This window comes from Phacochoerus africanus, chromosome 1, assembly GCF_016906955.1.
Source record: "Phacochoerus africanus isolate WHEZ1 chromosome 1, ROS_Pafr_v1, whole genome shotgun sequence".
NCBI classification, from domain to species: domain Eukaryota; kingdom Metazoa; phylum Chordata; class Mammalia; order Artiodactyla; family Suidae; genus Phacochoerus; species Phacochoerus africanus.
In genome coordinates, this window is record NC_062544.1 from 220,940,293 (window position 1) to 220,958,488 (window position 18,196).

General features: G+C 47.3%; 1 protein-coding gene across 1 annotated transcript in view; it reads right to left on the minus strand.

Moving 5' to 3' along the window:
- Positions 1 to 1,172: 1,172 nt before the first annotated feature.
- The window catches only part of NR1I2 (nuclear receptor subfamily 1 group I member 2), a 31,431-nt gene continuing 14,407 nt past the window's right edge, over positions 1,173 to 18,196 (minus strand). Inside the window, exons 2-9 of the mRNA XM_047755657.1 lie at positions 11,729 to 11,947; positions 9,116 to 9,249; positions 7,642 to 7,829; positions 6,433 to 6,707; positions 4,254 to 4,396; positions 3,955 to 4,071; positions 3,497 to 3,602; positions 1,173 to 2,352 (exon numbers count right to left, since the gene is read on the minus strand). Of these exons, the coding sequence (XP_047611613.1) occupies positions 2,208 to 2,352; positions 3,497 to 3,602; positions 3,955 to 4,071; positions 4,254 to 4,396; positions 6,433 to 6,707; positions 7,642 to 7,829; positions 9,116 to 9,249; positions 11,729 to 11,883 (1,263 nt within the window). The 5' untranslated portion in view covers positions 11,884 to 11,947 and the 3' untranslated portion in view covers positions 1,173 to 2,207. The remainder of the gene's footprint in view (positions 2,353 to 3,496; positions 3,603 to 3,954; positions 4,072 to 4,253; positions 4,397 to 6,432; positions 6,708 to 7,641; positions 7,830 to 9,115; positions 9,250 to 11,728; positions 11,948 to 18,196) is intronic.

Sequence of the window (18,196 nt, forward strand, 5' to 3'; positions counted from 1 at the left end):
ATGAGGTTGCGGGTTCGGTCCCTGCCCTTGCTCAGTGGGTTAACGATCCGGCGTTGCCGTGAGCTGTGGTGTAGGTCACAGATGCGGCTCGGATCCCGCATTGCTGTGGCTCTGGCATAGGCCAGTGGCTACAGCTCCGATTCGACCCCTAGCCTGGGAACCTCCATATGCCGCAGGAGTGGCCCAAAGAAATAGCAAAAAGACAAAAAAAAAATAATAATAATAAAATAAAATTAATTACTGAAGTTCCCATAGTGGCTCAGCAGTAATGAACCCAACTAGTATCCATGAGGATGTGGATTTGATCCCTGGCCCAGCTCAGTGGGTTAAGGATCTGGCATTGTCATGGGCTGTGGTGTAGGTCACAGATTTGGCTCCGATCCTGTGTTGCTGCGGCTGTGGCACAGGCCAGCAGCTGTAGCTCTGATTCGACCCCTAGCCTGGGGACTTCCATATGCTGTGAGTGTGGCCATAAAAGAAAAAAAAATAAATTATTATATTTTAAATCATATATATACATAATTTTTTTTTACCTTTTTTTTCTTCTTATGGCCACACCCATGGCAAATGGATATTCCCAGGCTAGGGGTCGAATCAGAGCTACAGCTGCCAGCCTGCACCACAGCCACAGCAACAAGGGATCTGAGCCACAACTGCGACCTACACCACAGGTCATGGCAACGCCGGATCCTTAACCCACTGAGCGAGGCCAGGTATCAAACCTGCATCCTCATGGATCCTAGCTGGGTTCATTAACCCCTAAGTCATGAAGGGAACTCTGTATATGTTAATTTTTTATATGTAATAATCATCTTATGGGCAAACCAAGTTAAATAATGCATTTATTAGAAGAACTGTTGGTTCACACATCAACAGTCTTCAGATACGTAAAGGGCAAAAGTAAAACAAGTATTAAAAATTAGAAATATATATGTATATATGATATTTCTATTTACCCACCCCACATTTCTTTTTTCCCCAGAAAGGAAGGTAAAAAAAAATTTTTTTTTTAATCTCTAGCCAAAAGTTAACTAAGTCTTCTTGTCTTGATTCGATGTTAACCACTGAAACGTATTTGCTAGGTCTAGTTCTTGTGGGATGCCCTATGTAAAGTTAGTTAAAATGTAATTTGTGAAAAATGCAAAAAACATTTTTACTCAAAATAGCAACAAACAAAACAGATGCTTTCATACTCTTTAGCTTTGAAAATAGATGTGTAAACAGGAACATGTTTATTAACTGTGGACTGTGTAGTCCCAGTATTCCAGCCTCATAAGCAACCCAGCCCCAGTTCAGTTGTGGAACAGACCTGCACCAAGGAACACATGTGCACACAGCAGCTAGTACCCTTCCTCCCATGAGCCATGTTCTAGGGATCCCTCACTTGTGTCCCGGTGCATGCAGAAGCCTAGCACAGTTCAGCATCCACGCAAATCAATTTCTTGGGATCCTTATGTCATACATCACTTTTCCTTTTGATCAAATTATTCGTGTTTCTGTTTTGTTTTCTTTACTGAACTACAGACCTTGCAGGTCAGGATCCATGTCTGAGTCAGCGTTTATTACGCACAGCAGGTTGCATATGGTTGGTGCTTAATGATGTGTTTTAATGGATGCAGAGACAGAATGAAATGCCCAGAAGGTAGGAAGGACAGACATGGAGAAAGGTAATGACAAGCTTTTGACATTTGGTGTGGGCCTTCTGGCCTCTCTCTAGAAGGCTATCTTAGACATTAATGCACCTGCTGGTGGAAAAAGGCCCGGAGTTCATGGAGCAGCTCAGGGAAGGAGGCTGTGGCTGGGAATGGGGAGCAAGTGGGAGACAGGGGTACTAGGCATAGCAGTGAAAATACCCAAGAAGCTAATGAACCTGGATGTGGGCACAGACCCTCAAATGGCCCAGCCCCAGGTGCCCTTTCCCCTCTTCCACCAGGACACTAAATCTCCAGACCCAGGGCTTTTTCTAAGGGGAAGGTGGCCTTGCCTCTCCTGGAACTGACCTATGGGCCAGTATACTCTCCACGTAGTGGTCTAGGGCTTGGCTTTCCACATATTGAACTGGGGGCTGAGGGGACCTATGGCCCCTTCCTGAAGACTGCTAGCCAGCCATCATCATGGCTGAGTTTCCTGGGGAGGCAGGACCTTTGGGCATTGTCAGTGGCATCCATCTGTTTAGAACCAGGAGTGGCGACTCCGAGGGCCCTGGTTCAGCTTTCTGTGATGCTGAATAACTCCTGCATGAGTGGGGTGGCGAAGGGGTGTATGTCCTGGATTCGCAGCAGCCGCTGGGTGTGTTGGGCGTTGATGCTGCGGAGCTCAGTGAGCATAGCCATGATCTTCAGGAACAGGAATCTGCAGTCCAGCCAGAGGAAAGGTTGGGGGTGCAGCCCACCCTGCCCCCACCCACCAGTGGGGGCCCCTCTGTAACTGCACAAGTTTGAGGGGACTTATCTCAGGACCTCTCAGGTCAACCCAAGAGATAAGGCTCAGCTGAATTCCTTAAGCTTCTCTCTCAGCCTGAGGACAACAGGTGCAGAATAGCTGGGGGCCCTTGAGAAGTGGATCCATTCTTCCCACTCGCACCTCTTCCTCTGGGTGAGGGAAAATTAGGTGTTGCAGGCACCAGGGGAATAGGTCAATTTGATGAAGGGACATCACTGGTAATGAAAAGGGGTCAAGACTGGGTGGAATAGTTGTGGAGGCAGGGACTGCAGGCAGCAATTCCTTCCTGGATCTAGCCTGGGATCTAGTGTCTGAAACACACTTCATCCCCATGATGTCTCCTGGCTCAATAAGGAAGAGGACCGAGTAAAGCAAGACATGCCCGCCCCCAGCATCCCAGGATACTGAGCACAAAAGCAAGCTGCAGAAAACCAAGTAAGGACTTGAGGTTTTATATTCGCAGTGGCACGGCCAGCACTGACCTTCCCCGTCACAGCACGGGCCTGTAGGCACCAGGTCACAGGGACTGCTGAGGCCCAATGAAGGGGTGGTAGCCTCTGTCTGCCTCTGCCCTGAGCTGCCTTCCTCCTCTGGGTTGTGAACAGAACCAACAAGGAGTTTTCTACCAGGTTAGCTGGTGTTGGTCCAGGAGGTAGCTAGGTACTCAGTGCTCAAGGGTCTGGGCTGTGGACTTGGTCTCTCAGGATTCATCTCCAGACCCCACCTGCCTGACTGTGGGACCTGAATCAGTCACCCTGAGCCTAGAGTCCCTTGCAGGATGATGGGGGCACCCATGGCATGGGGCTATTTTCAAGGTTAAAGGTGATAATGCATATAAATTGCTTGGCACCGGAGCTGACACTTCTCAATAAACAGGAGTTGTTCTAAGTTGACTGGGCAGAGGGGGCCTCAGTGGAGGTCACAGAGCAGGGCCCAAAGCCCTGGTAATCAGAGACTGCCCAAGGAGTGGCTCTGGTCTGCTCACCTAGAAAGGCTCAGAACAGGCGGGGGCCTGGGTACAGCCCCCCTCACACCCTCCCTGCTTGCTGCTCACCGGTGGGCAGGCTGGGGCCGGTTGCACTCGATGTAGGCCTTCAGGGTAATGGCAAACCGCTCCTGCAGCTGGTCCACCACTTGGCGTTGCACCACACCCGGGCGGTCTGGTGGGAAGGGGAAGGCGATACGGTGCCATGAAGGCCACGACAAGGTGGGTCTGTCCCAGAGCAGGCAGACTGCCAGCCGACCACCTTCCAGAGCCAGGGATTCCCAGACAAGGAAGTGAGGGTGGCACTAAGAGGGCTTGGCATCAGCCCTCCAACCCTAGGAGAAAACAGCCAGAGTCCCCATCCTGGCTGTGCAGTGAGTGGAGGGCAGGGCCATCGTTTGGGACCTTCCCTGGGAGGGCAGAGGATGGGGCTGCTGCCTCCCATGGCTGAAGCTGATGGGTTGCGAGCAGACCTGATGGGGTGGGGGTGGGCACAGGAAGCCAGGTTGGACAGGTGGGACTCTCACCTGGAGAGAAAAGGGAGATGGCCTGCATCAGCACATACTCCTCCTTATGCAGCTGCAGCTTCTTCAGCATGTAGTGGAATTTCAGCATGGGCTGCAGGAGAAGCTGCTGGAAGCCACCTGTGGGTGGGCATAGGCTGGAAGGGTAAACTCCTCAGGAAGCTGACCCAACACCCAGACTTGTCTCACCAGGGTCTCTTTTCCCATCGCCCAGTCTTCTGCCCTGCAATCCCAGGACGTGCACATCCTGACCTGGCTCCTCTCCTCCCGCCATGGCTGTTTCCCTCCCTCTGCCAGGGCACCTGAGGGGTCTTCCAAGCTGTAGGACAGCCGACCACACTCCCAGGTCCCGGTCTCTGCGTTGAACACCGTGTTGAATCTCAGCTGGCACAGCTCAAAGGTGGCCCCCTTCAGCAGAGAGATCTGGTCCTCAATGGGCAAGTCCCTGGCAAAGATGAGGAGGGGATGCCAGCTTCCTGGGAAGCTGCCACAGGCCTGCACCCACTCCCATAATCCAGAAAACAATCGGGGGTGGCAAAGAGAAGAGGCAGGATGGGCCCCTACCCCTGAGATCACTGCAGTTGCTTTCAAATTGCCTCCAATCTCTCCCCCTCACAATCCAGCAGGCAGATTCCTCCTCTCTGCCATCTTCTTCTGGCCTCCTGCTGCCTTCAGGGCCTCTCCACTGCTGAGGTTGCCATGGTCCCATCTTACAGCCTGGTCCCATCTCCTCCAGCTCCCTGCATGACCCCCAGCCCATGCCTTGGCTCCTGGTCCTTGGCCTCATACTTTCCACCTCAATTTCCCCACTTAGAATGATTACCCCTTTAGCTTTGCTTAGTGATTCTGCTAGTCCTTTGGGCCAAGCTGTCCTTATGCCTCCTAAAGGGCTTTCCAGAGTGAAGGCTTTCTGCAGGGGCCAATTCTTTGGCGTGAGTTCCACGCTATTTGCTTCTTGCTGCCTATTCTGGATTTCTACTTCTACCGTTTCTCTCCAGGCGTCAGGATACCCTGAGCCCCACCCCCAGCACTGAGCACAGGCCCAGCCACAGCCGCTGCCTCTGGTTTTCACGGTTAGATTGACACCCCTTCCCAGCTGAGAGAGGCCCCCATTCCTCGTGGACAAAGGCATTCTGACTAAAAGCCCAGAGGGAAGTCTTTCATGCTGGCTCTTGAGGAGGACTTCTGCCTGGCTTTGGTCTCCTCGGGAATTGAGTCCCTTCTTTTAGATCCGCAACGTTGATCTAATGCTATGAAACTGATCTTTTCTTCCTGTGTCCCCCTACCCCAGCACCCAGCTCAGGACCTGGCAGAAGCTGGCTCTGAAGGCTGTACTCTGCTTCCAAAGCTGGCCACTCTGATTAACTGCAACCCTGTGCACGTGCCTTAACCTCAGTGAACCTCAGTTTTCCATCTGTGGAGTGAAGATAGGAGGAACTCCTGCTTCCTGGGGTGACTGCTCAGAACTGTGGTCTCGAGGAACAGCAAGGGACCTCCTACTCTGGTGGTAAATCCTGGGTCATTGAATGCCCATGGGGATCTGCCAGGTCCAAGTGTGTAAGGGGACCTCTCTCCTGCTCCCTTGACCTAATCTGCCACAACGTGACCCTCACTCCAGCCTGTGGCCACCCTCACCCCCAATAAATAAGTCCTGTGTGTCACCCACAGGACCAAAGGGGAACCTGTGGGCTCCTGGAAGAGAACCTGCCCTCTGCCTGCGGATAAAATCAGGGCTCCTCATGTGTGACGCAGATCCACCTGTCCAGGCCCGGCAAGGCCAGTGCCGACCCCAGATAAGTCGTGCCTGGTGTGTCTCCAGCCCTGATGGGCTCCATGTAATGGGCTGGTGGTTGCAACCACATCAGTAGGTTCCAGGGATTCTCACTCACCCCGGTTGCTCATTGGTTGTTGCCTCCACGCCTAACTATGGGGAGTCCCAGCCCTTTGTCTCTCGGGACCACCCATCTTCCTTCTCAGCCTTCTCTAGGCAGCAGACTGCCAGTGACCCAGCACCTGTTCCACAGGGCCTCTCCCTCTTCTCCCTCTGGACTTCCTTCCCTTTCCTGCCAACTCCTCGTTTGCTCTGGAATTCTCAACTTGTGATTCCTGCCCCTTTGTGGGGAAATAGGAGAATTACTATCTGAATGTCCACCATGTATGTGCTGAAGGCTCTTCAAAAGGTTTTCTTATTTCACACAACAGCTGTGCAAAGTAGGCATTACTAGTCCCTGCCTAGCAGACAAGGAGGCTGAGATGCATATTAAATGGGAGACTGCAGTCACAAAGCTAATGAACCATACTCATAATGGTCCAGGGAGGGCTGCATTCCCCAACAGGACCAGGTGCCCTGGAGATAGAGGTAAAGGAGGGTCTTTCGGCACCAACATTCCCCAAATTCAGAGAAATCTACCCCAGGCCCTTTGAATCTGCTGGCCATTTCCTGCTCCTTTCCATACCATCCACTCAGCCACTGTGTCCTACCTGAAGTAGGAGATGACTTTGGCAAAGTTGATAATGCCTTTGAACATGTAGGTTGACATGTCAGCTATGTGGGGCAGCAGGGAAAAGATCTCTTTCCCACTGTTGTTGGCTGGGGGTTTGTAGTTCCAGATGCTACCATCTTCCCCCCTTAGCTGCAGAGAGAGTTTCACTGAGCACAGATCTTCCCTGAGCTTGCTCCACTTGGCAGCTTCTTCCCTCGACGGAGTCTGCAGACCCTCTGGAATCTCGAGGCTACTGCTAAGCACCTCTGGTAACTGGGACAGGAGCCAAAAGTGGAAGAGAAGAGAGGAAAAACAATATATTCTCCCAAACAGGTTACCACAAAGGCTTCCAGACACACCCACACAGCCACACCTGCATCCTGAAAGGATGCACAATGGCAGGTGCGTACACACACACACACACACACACACACACACACAAAACATGTTTCTTTTCTCTGGCCTTCTCCTATCAGGTGGATCTATGAATCTATGAATTCATGGTCCTTCATCCCTGCCTAGACAGAGATGGGTCTGCTCCCTGCCCCAGTGGAAGGTGAGGGGGGGTCTCCTCCCAAGGGTGTATCTCGAGCATCTCTGACCTTGTGTCAAGAGACTCAGAGGAAAAGGTCTGAGGGTAAAGTCTGGAAAGAAGAGACTTTGGGAGCTATTGGCTACCAGTTCTCTGAGCTGGACAGATCACTGAGCTACCTGTGAGCACAGGTGGAGGAGACATGGCTCAGGGCCTTGAGATTGGACATGGCTACCCTTGCTGAGTAATGGTGCTGAGCTCACTAGCATTTCTTGGATCAGGAAAACAAGTTCACAAATGTTGTGCCCCGAACAGGTCCTGACTCTGTCCTCATAAAGGCATGAAAGCCAGCCACCCTAGGGCAACTCAGCTTTCCAAAACTACATCTATGGCTCAGACTGAATTTCTGCCTGATGCAGAAGGAGAGAGCCAAGAGTCTCAGACTGAGTGTCCGTCAAAATCACCTGAGGGGTCTTGTCACAGCACAGACTGCTGAGCCCCACCCTCAGTTTCTGATTCAGGAGGTCAAGGGTGGTCTGAGAATTTGCATTTCTAACAGGTTCACAGGTGATGCTTCTGTGCTGGTCCAGAGGCCAGTCTTTGAGAACCCCTGGGAATGAGATTGGGGTTTTGAGGAGCTAGCACAGGAGCTAAGCCAGCTCTAAAACCTCATACCCGAAAATTCTTGAAATGTGTGAAGGTGGTGTCAAAGGTTTTCATCTGAGCGTTCATCAGCTCACTGATCATTGTCCGCTGCTCTTCAGTCAGACCCTTGGCTCCTGGGGGCTGAGCCCCGATCTGTTCTCGTTTCTTCCTCCTGATCAAGGCCCGCCTCTGCTCCACAGCTGCATCTGACATGATCACTGCAGGGAAAGCCAGAAGCAGGCTCAGGAATCCTTGGCAGCACAGGCAGCAGAAGTTAACAGGGATGTGCTAGTGACAAGAAACCCATCCTTCTCCAAACTCTGGAGGACTCTGGGCTCCTCTGGAAAAACACTTGGGTAAAGACAGGTGTGCTACCACTGACAGTGGGGTTTGCAACAACTTTTTGGAGCAGTGAGACTTGCCCCAGCTTCAGAATCTAAAGGCACTGGGCTTGAGTGACAGCTTTGCTGCTTTCTCCTGGTGACCTTGAGAAGCATCTTACCCTCTCTGGCCTTCAGTTTCGTTCTTGATAATCTGAGTAACAGTGCTGACTTTACACTGCAGTTACGGTGAGACCCTGGACAGAAAGTACCTAATACAGCTCCTAGTACATAGTAATTGCTTGATAAATGTACCTGGTTATTCTTTTCTGGTGGATCAGATACCAACAAGACTCCTTGGAGTGCCCCCAAATCTCCAGGTCTCCAAGACCTCAGAGAGCTGGGGCTCCTACTTAGCAAGAAATATCAGCCCAGCCACTTCCTACCTAGCCTGGAGACTTAGAGTCTCCTAAGGATTTCTAGAGCTCACTTGTGAGCGCAGAGCAAAATTGTGGAGGTCCTGGTGGGGAAGGGACAGCAGGGACAGCTGGAAAGGCTCTCTGCCCAACCTCCCAGAGAACCTGGGCCCAGAAAGGCTGCCCCAGGCCTAGGGTCCCTTGTGACTGATGGAGATAAACAGGCTCTGGAAGCTTACAGGCTTTTCCCCATGTGCTTTCATCTCCAAGTGCTGCCCCCAGCCCCGCCACTCCCGGGAGCACAATTATACCAAAGCTAGACAGGAGCAAGGAGACTCTCACTGTCACTGGCTACACACAGTTCCTCTGGAGGATGCTGGCTTTGGGCAGCAGGTAGAAGGTGGGCTGACGTCATACATACCATGGGTCTCCAGTTTCCTGCCCCCAATTCACCTCCCCTAGTTTGACTAAAACAACTATGAAAGAACAAAATGAATGTCACAAGGGTAACTGAAGGAAGGGAGAAACATGACCCTGGCCAGAGAGAACGAGGCCTCCCAGGGGAGAGAAGGAAGGTGCTCCACCCCTCCAGCACCTCAAAGACAGCGCGGTGCAGACAACGCCTGAACCGCAAGCTGACACCTGCTCCTGTCCGCACGCACACGTGGATGCAGCGGGGCTGCACATGCGCACACGCACCCCCCCCCCCCCGCCCACCCAGTACTGCGGCTCTGGGGCCCACGCCCGTCCATGTCGTATGCTGCTCACTTTCCTTCCTCATGCCGCTTTCCAGGCACTTGCGGAGGCGGCAGGCCTGGCACTGCCGCCGAGTCTTCCGGGTGATCTCGCAGGTGCCCTTCCGGAAGAGGCACCGGGGCCGGGCATTGCGTTTGATGGCCCTCCTGCCAGAGGACAAAGAGCAAAAAAAAAAAGGTAGGCCGCGTGGGGCACCCTAGTTCCCTGTTCCCTCTACACATGGATGCTAGTCACATCCTCTGTGTGCCCTGCCCTTGCCTCTGAGTTGGGTCAGGGTCACCCAAAAGGTACAGGCAGGGGCTCTTCAGGCTTCTGTTGGTTCTGGGCTTTCCCAGAGGCCCAGGTGTCTGCTGGAGGCAAGGGGAGGGGGTGGGGGAAGGAGACATTCACCCCGGGGAAGTGGACGCTGCTTCCAATAGGGCTTGCACTTTTCGGGGATGCTTCAGCTCCAGGCCCAGCCCAGCTCCTCTCCGCATCCTGTCCCCTTCCCCTCACCCCCAGGCACTCTCAGGAGGACCTGGGCCTTGTTTCCATGGAGGTGGCCTCTTCTTGGATTTCCCCCTCTTGGAGGAGGGAGCCAGGGGAAACCTGGCCCCTGGCGTATAACAAACATAAGAATCCCTCTGCCTTCCCCATCCCCAATCTAGCCAGGGTGGACTATGGGAAGCTTTTTAGCTCACTAGACAAAGGCTTCCCCATTGGAAAAGTGGATTTTCAAGGTTGATACAGGGGAAGGTGGATTTTCAAGGTTGTGCCAGGAGGGAGACAAGGGGCAGATGCCTTTTAGAGACTCCAGCACACCCACCCTCCCTTGCAGCCCAGGCGTCTAGAACTTCTGCAACAGACCCAGTCAGTGCAGCCCTAACTTTATCCTTCTGCCCTCCATTTTCACAGCTGAATAGAAACAAATTCTTCTTTGGCTCTGGCCTCAGACTCTGGGCCAGCAGTGTGGAAAATGAAGAACAAGAGAGGTATGGTTACCGAGTAAACCCTGGGGGCTGAACCAGGAGGCCTGAGGTCTTAAACCTAAGGCTAGCAACCAGCCCAGGGGTTATCTTTCACAAATGTCATCCCCTCTCCTGCAGGCCTGGGTAGGAGATACCTGACCTTGTAAGAGCCCACCCAGAAAAGCATAGAGGGGAAGGACCCCATATTTATCAGCATTTGCTGTGGATCAGATGCAGGGCTACAGATTATGCAAAGCTTTGAAAATTTAATTCTTAGAACCCTGTAAAATTCATCATGTCATCTGCCTAGCAGAAATGAGTCCTTGAGAAGACAGATCGCTCCCTGTCCTCTACATAAACGATAAGCTGAAGTCTGAATCCAGGTCTGCCTAATGCCAGGATCCAAGCTCTGACTACTACAGAATGCTGCCTCCCTTGGGGTTGTCCCAGGACTGCACCGGAGTGGTCCCCACACCTCAGGGCAGTCAGCATGGATGCTGTTGGCAGCATCCAGGTCTGGCTCAGAAGTCCATGTGGCCACATTGGCATATGCCCAGCTCAGTGATCTATCAGAGTGCTAGTAGCCACTTTGGGAGTAGGCTGGGGCCCAGTTCTAGCTGACATGAGGTGAGGGGAAAGATTTCCTTGCTCTTAGAGAGGTGAGGAGAGGGGCCTCTCTGTTCCTTCACTGAGCCTTGTCATTCTTGCCTGAGCCCCTGGCACTTTGCTGCCCCAGGGGAGCAGGCAAGGTCAGCGTACTCTGATGGCAGAAGAGAAAAAGGACTGACTGCTGAGCTCACCAACCATTTGAAGGCCTCAGACTTGTAGATATGAGAGGGGACATGTTTTCCTTATTGTTGAACATTTTGAGTGGAGAGTTGTTGCTTGGAGCTGAGAGCAGGCTGACAGCACCATTGTGTCCACTTCTGTTTAAGACCCATAGACATGAATGTTCATTTCTCCCTGGGACTCAGGTGCCTTTGGACCTGCCCGGACCTAATGCTTGAGGCCTGCCAACAGCTCAAACTTGACCACCTCAGCCCTGGATTTTTTTACTCTGGGGGGACACTGGGCTGCTGCAGTGCCTCCCTGAGATGATTCTGGGCTGGATGCCCCCCTGTATGTTCTGCCCCCCACCCAACTGACCAGCAGCCCAGCTTTGGTAGGACTGCAGGATGGGCCTTGGCACTAGGGTCCATTTCCATTTAAATGTCCAGCCAGCAGGAAAAACTCGGCAGAGGCCAAGTCAGGCTGGCTGTCCTGGGATGCACAGGGGCCCAAATGTGTCCCTGCAGTGGGAACCACCCTCCACACACCTACCCCTCCCTGAGGACAGCCCCTTCCTGTCCTGGTTGCTGCCTCTTCCTCTTGGTCCTGAGCCTGCACTGAATTGTGCTCTTTCTCTTTCTTCATTTGGACAATGTGAGCCTTCTGTGCAGGCCTCTCTTGCTGTGAGCTGGGACTTTTTAGTCCTTCATTTTTTGGACCTCTCCATTACTAGGTGAGCTGGTTTGTTATAGTCTTCACTTATTTAATGCCAGCCCACACTCTGAACCTGGAAGAGAGGTCAAGCTGAGGCCCTGAGGCAGTGCCCAGGGGTCTAATGGCAGAACCCCAGTTAGATGTTACCCAATGTGTCAGGGATGGTAGGTGGGTTAAAGTTGGCAGATAACTCTACCTGAAAAAGCCCTTGCATCCTTCACATGTCATAACATTGAAATGATAACCAGTGGCCTTGTCCCCACATACACGGCAGATCTGGGGACCCTCATCTTCCTCATCTGCATTGGTGGTGGAATTTCCAGAAGTGGAGTCTGTTTCATTGCATTGCATGAGGTCAGCATGGTCCCAGCTTTCTTCAGGTCTCACCTCCAGCTTTGCTTGTGAGTCTCTTGTACTAGAAGTGAAAAAACCACAGGGAATGAGAGGGCTGGACAGGGGTGTGCTGAGGCAGCCTGCTGTGCCTCACTCACGCTTGGTTCTGTAGACACAAAAGCTGATTTCTCATGGAAGAAATGGGAGTATTGGGGGAAGTGCACTAGAATTGTTTTAAAGAGAGGTGTGACCAGGACATTTTTTAAACAGTGATAGGGCCCTGGAATAAAACACATCAACAAGAACATAGGAGAGAGAAAGAAATGAAAAAGGCCAAGACTATCTGGGTTGGACCATAGAAGTAGTACTTGGTTGGACTAAGCTTAGGAGGCCACGAGCTGGTCAAAGGCCTTAACAGGGAGCAGCCCATGGAACTGGACACTTATTCAAGCTAATTTCTGAAACTGGGAGACCAGAGGTATGGCTCCTCAGATGTGTCATGGCCCAAGCTCCCAGAAAGAGTTGAAAAGGCTGGGCAGAAGGAGATTTTTTAATTGAGTAACCAAGTCGATGAGGATAAAGAGTATCTAAGCTTAAGATGCAGGGAGAAAATGGCATAAGTCCTGGTTGAGCTGGGGTGGAAGTGAGTAATCAAAGAACTTGTACCCATTACTAGAGCTGTACCTAAGTGTCTTCCCCAGGCAACTTTCACCTGGAGGATGTGACTTGGAATGGGTATTAAGGACGCTGAGTGGAAATTAGAAGCTGTCCTGTTTACTCTTTCCCAGAGTCTCTTTAGGCCATCACACCATAGATGATGTTGCTTTTTCTAAAACCAAAATAAAAATTTAAATAAAATCAGCATGCAAATGACTGTTTGTAACAGCATGACAAATAACAGCCAACAGTTTCACCTGTAAGGATGAATTAGAAATTAACCTGCCCCTCGCTGAAAACTGCACATAAAATCAGCTGACGAAACTAGGACCAATGAGGTGTGTGTAGGAATATCCTCTGATTTTTCAAATCATAATCCTGACCTCGTATAGGCTTCCCCTGCAAAAAAAAATGTACGTAAGTGTTTACAAAAGCCACACACAAAAAATTTTATTTAGAGTGATCTTGGATTGGTAGTACTCCAAGACACCCACAGAAGCAGATGCTGTTCCTCCTTTCTAGAAGAACTCACTTTCCACCTAGACACACAGAATCACATAAGTAATTTTCAAGAAATAAGAGTAAAACTCATAAATCTTGAATCAAAGACTGACAAGGCACCATGAGCAAGCGCCAGCAAAAACAACTCACAGCAGAATTAGACATGCAAAGAGCCTCTGAATTAGCAGACACAGAATGTGTTTAAGTAAGTACTAGAAGAGGTTGAAGATACAAGGAAAGAGCAAAATACTATAAAATTGACCAGATTTGCAAAATGAATAAAAGTTGCCCGTAAATCCCAGAATGGCCATCATTAATAAATCTACAAATAACAAAAGCTGTAGAGGGTGTAGAGAAAAGAGAACTCACCTACACTGTTGGTGGGAATGTAAATTGGAGAATCATTGTGGAGAAGAGTATGGAGGTTCCTCAGAAAACTAAGTATAGAACTACCATATGATTCAGCAGTCCCACTCCTGGGCATATATCCAGACAAAATTACAATTCAGAAAGATATATACATGCCTCGTGTTCATAGCAGCACTATTCACAATAGCCAAGACATGGAGACACCTAAATGTCCATCGACAGATGAATGGATTAAGAAGATGTGGTAAATATATGCAATGGAATACTATTCAGCCATAAAAAAGAATGAAATAATCCCATTTGCAACAACATGGATGCAACTAGAGATTCTCATACTAAGTGAAGTAAGTCAAAGAGAAAGGCAAATATCATGTGATATCACTTATATGTGGAATCTAAAAATAAGGCACAAATGAATCTATCTAAAACAAACAGACTCACAGACAGAGAATAGACTTGTGGTTGCCGGGGGGAGGGAATGGGATGGACTGGGAGTTTGGGATTAATAGATCCAAACTATCATATTTAGAATGGATAAGCAGTGAGGTCTTACTGTATAGCACAGGGAACTATACCCATTCTCTTGGGATAGACCATGATGGAAGATAATGATAAAAAATATGACTGGGTCACTTTGCTGTATATCAGAAATTGACACAACACTATAAACCAACTATACTTTTAAAAAAAGCAAAGGAGAAAGGGACTATAGTCTAGCTGTGGGAATTTGGGAGTAAGAAAGCAAAAATTTTTTAATTAAATTTAAAAATTGACCATAAATCCTAAAAACAGCAACTATATAAGCCAGTTATAACAGTGTCTTGGCAATTAAAGCAAAACAGAAATGTGCAAAAACAAGTTAGAATATGGGTGATCACAGTGAAAATTTTCTAAGGATCTGTATTGTTGAAGGAAGAGAAAGATAATAAATAACTCAAATTCCAATTGGTAAAGTGTGTTTGTTAAGATTTCTAGGTAACCCCTAAAAGTCTAGAAGTAGAATTCATGACTTGGAAGCTAATAGAAAAGAAAAAATGGAAGAAGAAAAAATCTAACTAGAGAGACAAAAAGAAACTGAAAAGATGATACAAAAGCATAAGATGAGATGGTGGGAAATAAAAAATATATTGATAATTAAATGTAAATACAGTTGGCCATTGAAACAAAACAGGTTTGAACTGAGTACATCCACTTATATGTTAATTTTTTGAATAAAAATATTGGAAAGTTTTTTGTAGATGTGCAATAATTTGAAAAAACTGTCAGACAAACTACATAGCCTAAAGATATTCCCCCAAATTAAGAAAGTTGGATGTGCCACGCACCCATGATATATATGTAGATACTTGTCTATCCTTGCATAAGCATAAGGTAAATGATTTTTAATATAAAATTAATAATATGTTTTCTTAACTGTTTATTCTGTCGTTTACATTGCTGTACAGTGGACCTCACTCTCTCGTAATTGGAAAACTACATATCATCATATCACAGGTAGGTTTTTTTAAAAAAAATTTTTTCCAGTACTACATTATGAATATGACTGTAATTCATGTGCCATAAATATTTTATAATAATTCATTCATTAGTGTATAGACTAGGTTATGTGAAGTAATCTTATATCGATCATATGAAACTACTGTAAAGCAATCATATTGTTTCTTTATCAGTGGACAAATCATTATACCTGTAAATAAACATGAACTTCTTTCTCACATTATCTTTTCATTTTCAGTGTCTAATGTTAGTAACAAACGTAGCATCAACAGTCTTTTTTATTGTATAAGACAGTCCTGGATGTAGGTATTGACAGATGATTCATCTTGTAAACAGATGATGTCAACGTATGGTATTGATAAACAGCACAGCACTGAAAATGTAGTTCTCTTTCTTATGATTTTCTTAACTGCATTTTCTTTTCACTAGTTTACTTTAAAAATAACACATACAATAGACAGAATACATGTTAATCTGCTGTTCATGTTGTTGGTAAGGCTTCTGGTCCAACAGTAAGCTCAGTAGTTAAGTTTTGGGGGATTCAAAAGTTTTACATGGATTTTTGACTGAACAAGGGGTGTCGGCACCCCTCAGCCTGGTCTTGTTCAAGTGTCGACTGTATGGGAAATGTTCCTGTTAGAAGACCAAGGCAGATGTTTTCAGCTGATAGTTGGGGCAGCCTAAGGTTCAGAGTTAGTGTTAGAGAATAAGTGATGGTGATGGTGATCATTTCACAGTGTGTACAAATACCAAATCATTTCTCTGTACACCTAAAAGTGATAGAATACTATCTATCAATTGTATCAATAATTTAAAAAAAATTTTAAAGGGGTGGGGCAGATACTAAAATGGTAACTAACAATTACCAAACCCCAGTGTTCCAGGTCCTTTGAAAAATCATTTATTCATAATAACATTTATCATTTCACTCAATAGGCATGTGTTGAGCATCCACCACACACCAGATACTTGTTATGTTGGCCCTTTTTCAGTTTCTGTAAAAGCCAGAAGTCACTGTTTTAGCCCAGGGCTTGCTATGAAACCCTCTCCCGGTTCACAGGCACAAAAAGTGTTCCAAAATCAAAGAGTATCACTGGAAGGGAAATTTTGATATGTACGATATTGTTTCAGAGTACTAATTGGAGAACAATCCTCTTTAAGTTTTCAGCTTCATTCAGGAGCTATTAGGAATCATATAATCTGGGATTATGGGGATAGTGGCAGGGATTCTGCACATAAATTACCATAAACTTCAAACAATCAGAGATAGTGAGATGATGCTCCCTCAGCCATTGATATAAATGCCCTTCCCCCAAAGAGAAGTGACAATTAGAACATGATGCATGAGTCACAGGAGAGGCTCAATAGATGACACAGACCAAGAAGAAAGAAATGTCTCCAAAGGGACAGAGGGGAGATATTGACTTGCTCTGTGTCTGATGAATACATTCCCTATTTTCTTAATGATGGGGTGTTAGAATTAGTGCCAGGATCTCACTCCATAGCATTTGTATAACTTTTGCTTTGTTTGAATCCAGAAATTTATATGGAACCACAAAAGGCTCAGAATTGCCAAAGAAATTCTGAGGAACAGAAACCAAGCAGGAGGTATAACTCTTCCAGACTTTAGGCAATATTATAGAGCCACAGTAATCAAGACAGTGTGGTATTGGTACTAAAATAGACATACAGACCAATGGAACAGAATAGAGAGCTCTGAAATAAACCCAGACATCTGTGGTCAATTAATCTTTGACAAAGGAGGCAAGAACATAGAGTGGGAAAAAGACAGTCTTTTCGGCAAGTATTGCTGGGAATCCTGGACAGCTACATGCAAATCAATGAAACTAGAACACACCCTCACACCATGCACCAAAATAAACTCAAAATGGCTTAAAGACTTAAATGTAAGACAAGACACCATCAAACTCCTAGAAGAGGACATAGGCAAAACATTCTCTGATATCAATCTTACAAATGTATTCTCAGGTCAGTCTCCCAAAGCATCAGAACTAAAAGCAGAAATAAACCAATGGGACCTAATCAAACTGGCAAGTTTTGCACAGCAAAAGAAACCATAAACAAAAACAAAAAGACAACTTACAGAATGGGAGAAAACAGTTTCAAACGATGCAACTGACAAGGGCTTCATCTCTAAAATATACAAGCAACTTATACAACTCAACAGCAAAAAAGCCAACAACCCAATGGAAAAATGGGCAAAAGACCTGAATAGACATTTCTCCAAAGAAGATATACAGATAGCCAACAAGCATGTGAAAAAATGCTCAACGTCACTGATTATTAGAGAAATGCAAATCAAAACTACCATGAAGTATCACCTCACACCATTCAGAATGGCCATCATTAGTAAGTCCACAAGTAGCAAATGCTAGAGAGGGTGTGGAGAAAAGGGAACCCTCCTTCACTGTTGGTGGGAATGTAAATTGGTACAACCACTGTGGAAAACAGTATGGAGGTACCTTAGAAAGCTGTACATAGAACTACCATATGACCCAGCAATCCCACTCTTGGGCATATATCTGGACAAAACTTTCCTTAAAAAAGACATGCACCCGCATGTTCATTGCAGTGCTATTCACAATAGCCACGACATGGAACCAACCTAAATGTCCATCGACAGGCGTTTAGATTAAGAAGGTGTGGAATATATACACAATGAAATACTACTAAGCCATAAAAAAGAACAAAATAATGCCGTTTGCAGCAACATGGATGAAACTAGAGACTCTAATACTTAGTGAAGTAAGTCAGAAAGAGAAGGACAAATACTGTATGATTTCACTTATATCTGGAATCTAATATAGGGCACAAATGAACTTTTCCACAGAAAATAAAAGCATGGACATGGAGAACAGACTTGTGGTTGCCAAGAGGGAGAGGGAGGGAATTTGGGGTTAACAGATGCAAACTATAACCTTTGGAATGGATGGGTAATGGGATCCTGCTGTGTAGAACTGGGAAATATGTCTGGTCACTTGTGATGGAGCATGCTAATGTGAGAAAAAAGAATGTATACGTGTATGTGTGACTGTGTCACCTTGCTATGCAGCGGAAAATTGACAGAACACTGTAAATAAGCTATAATGGAAAAAAATAAAAATCATAAAAAAAAGCCACAACATGAGATCCTACATATCTGCAACCTACACCACAGCTCATAGCAATGCCAGATCTTTAACCCACTGAGTGAGGCAAGGGATAGAACCCACGTCCTCATGGATGCTGGTTGGGTTCATTAACCACTGAGCCACAATGGGAACTCCCATTCTCTCATATTCTTATG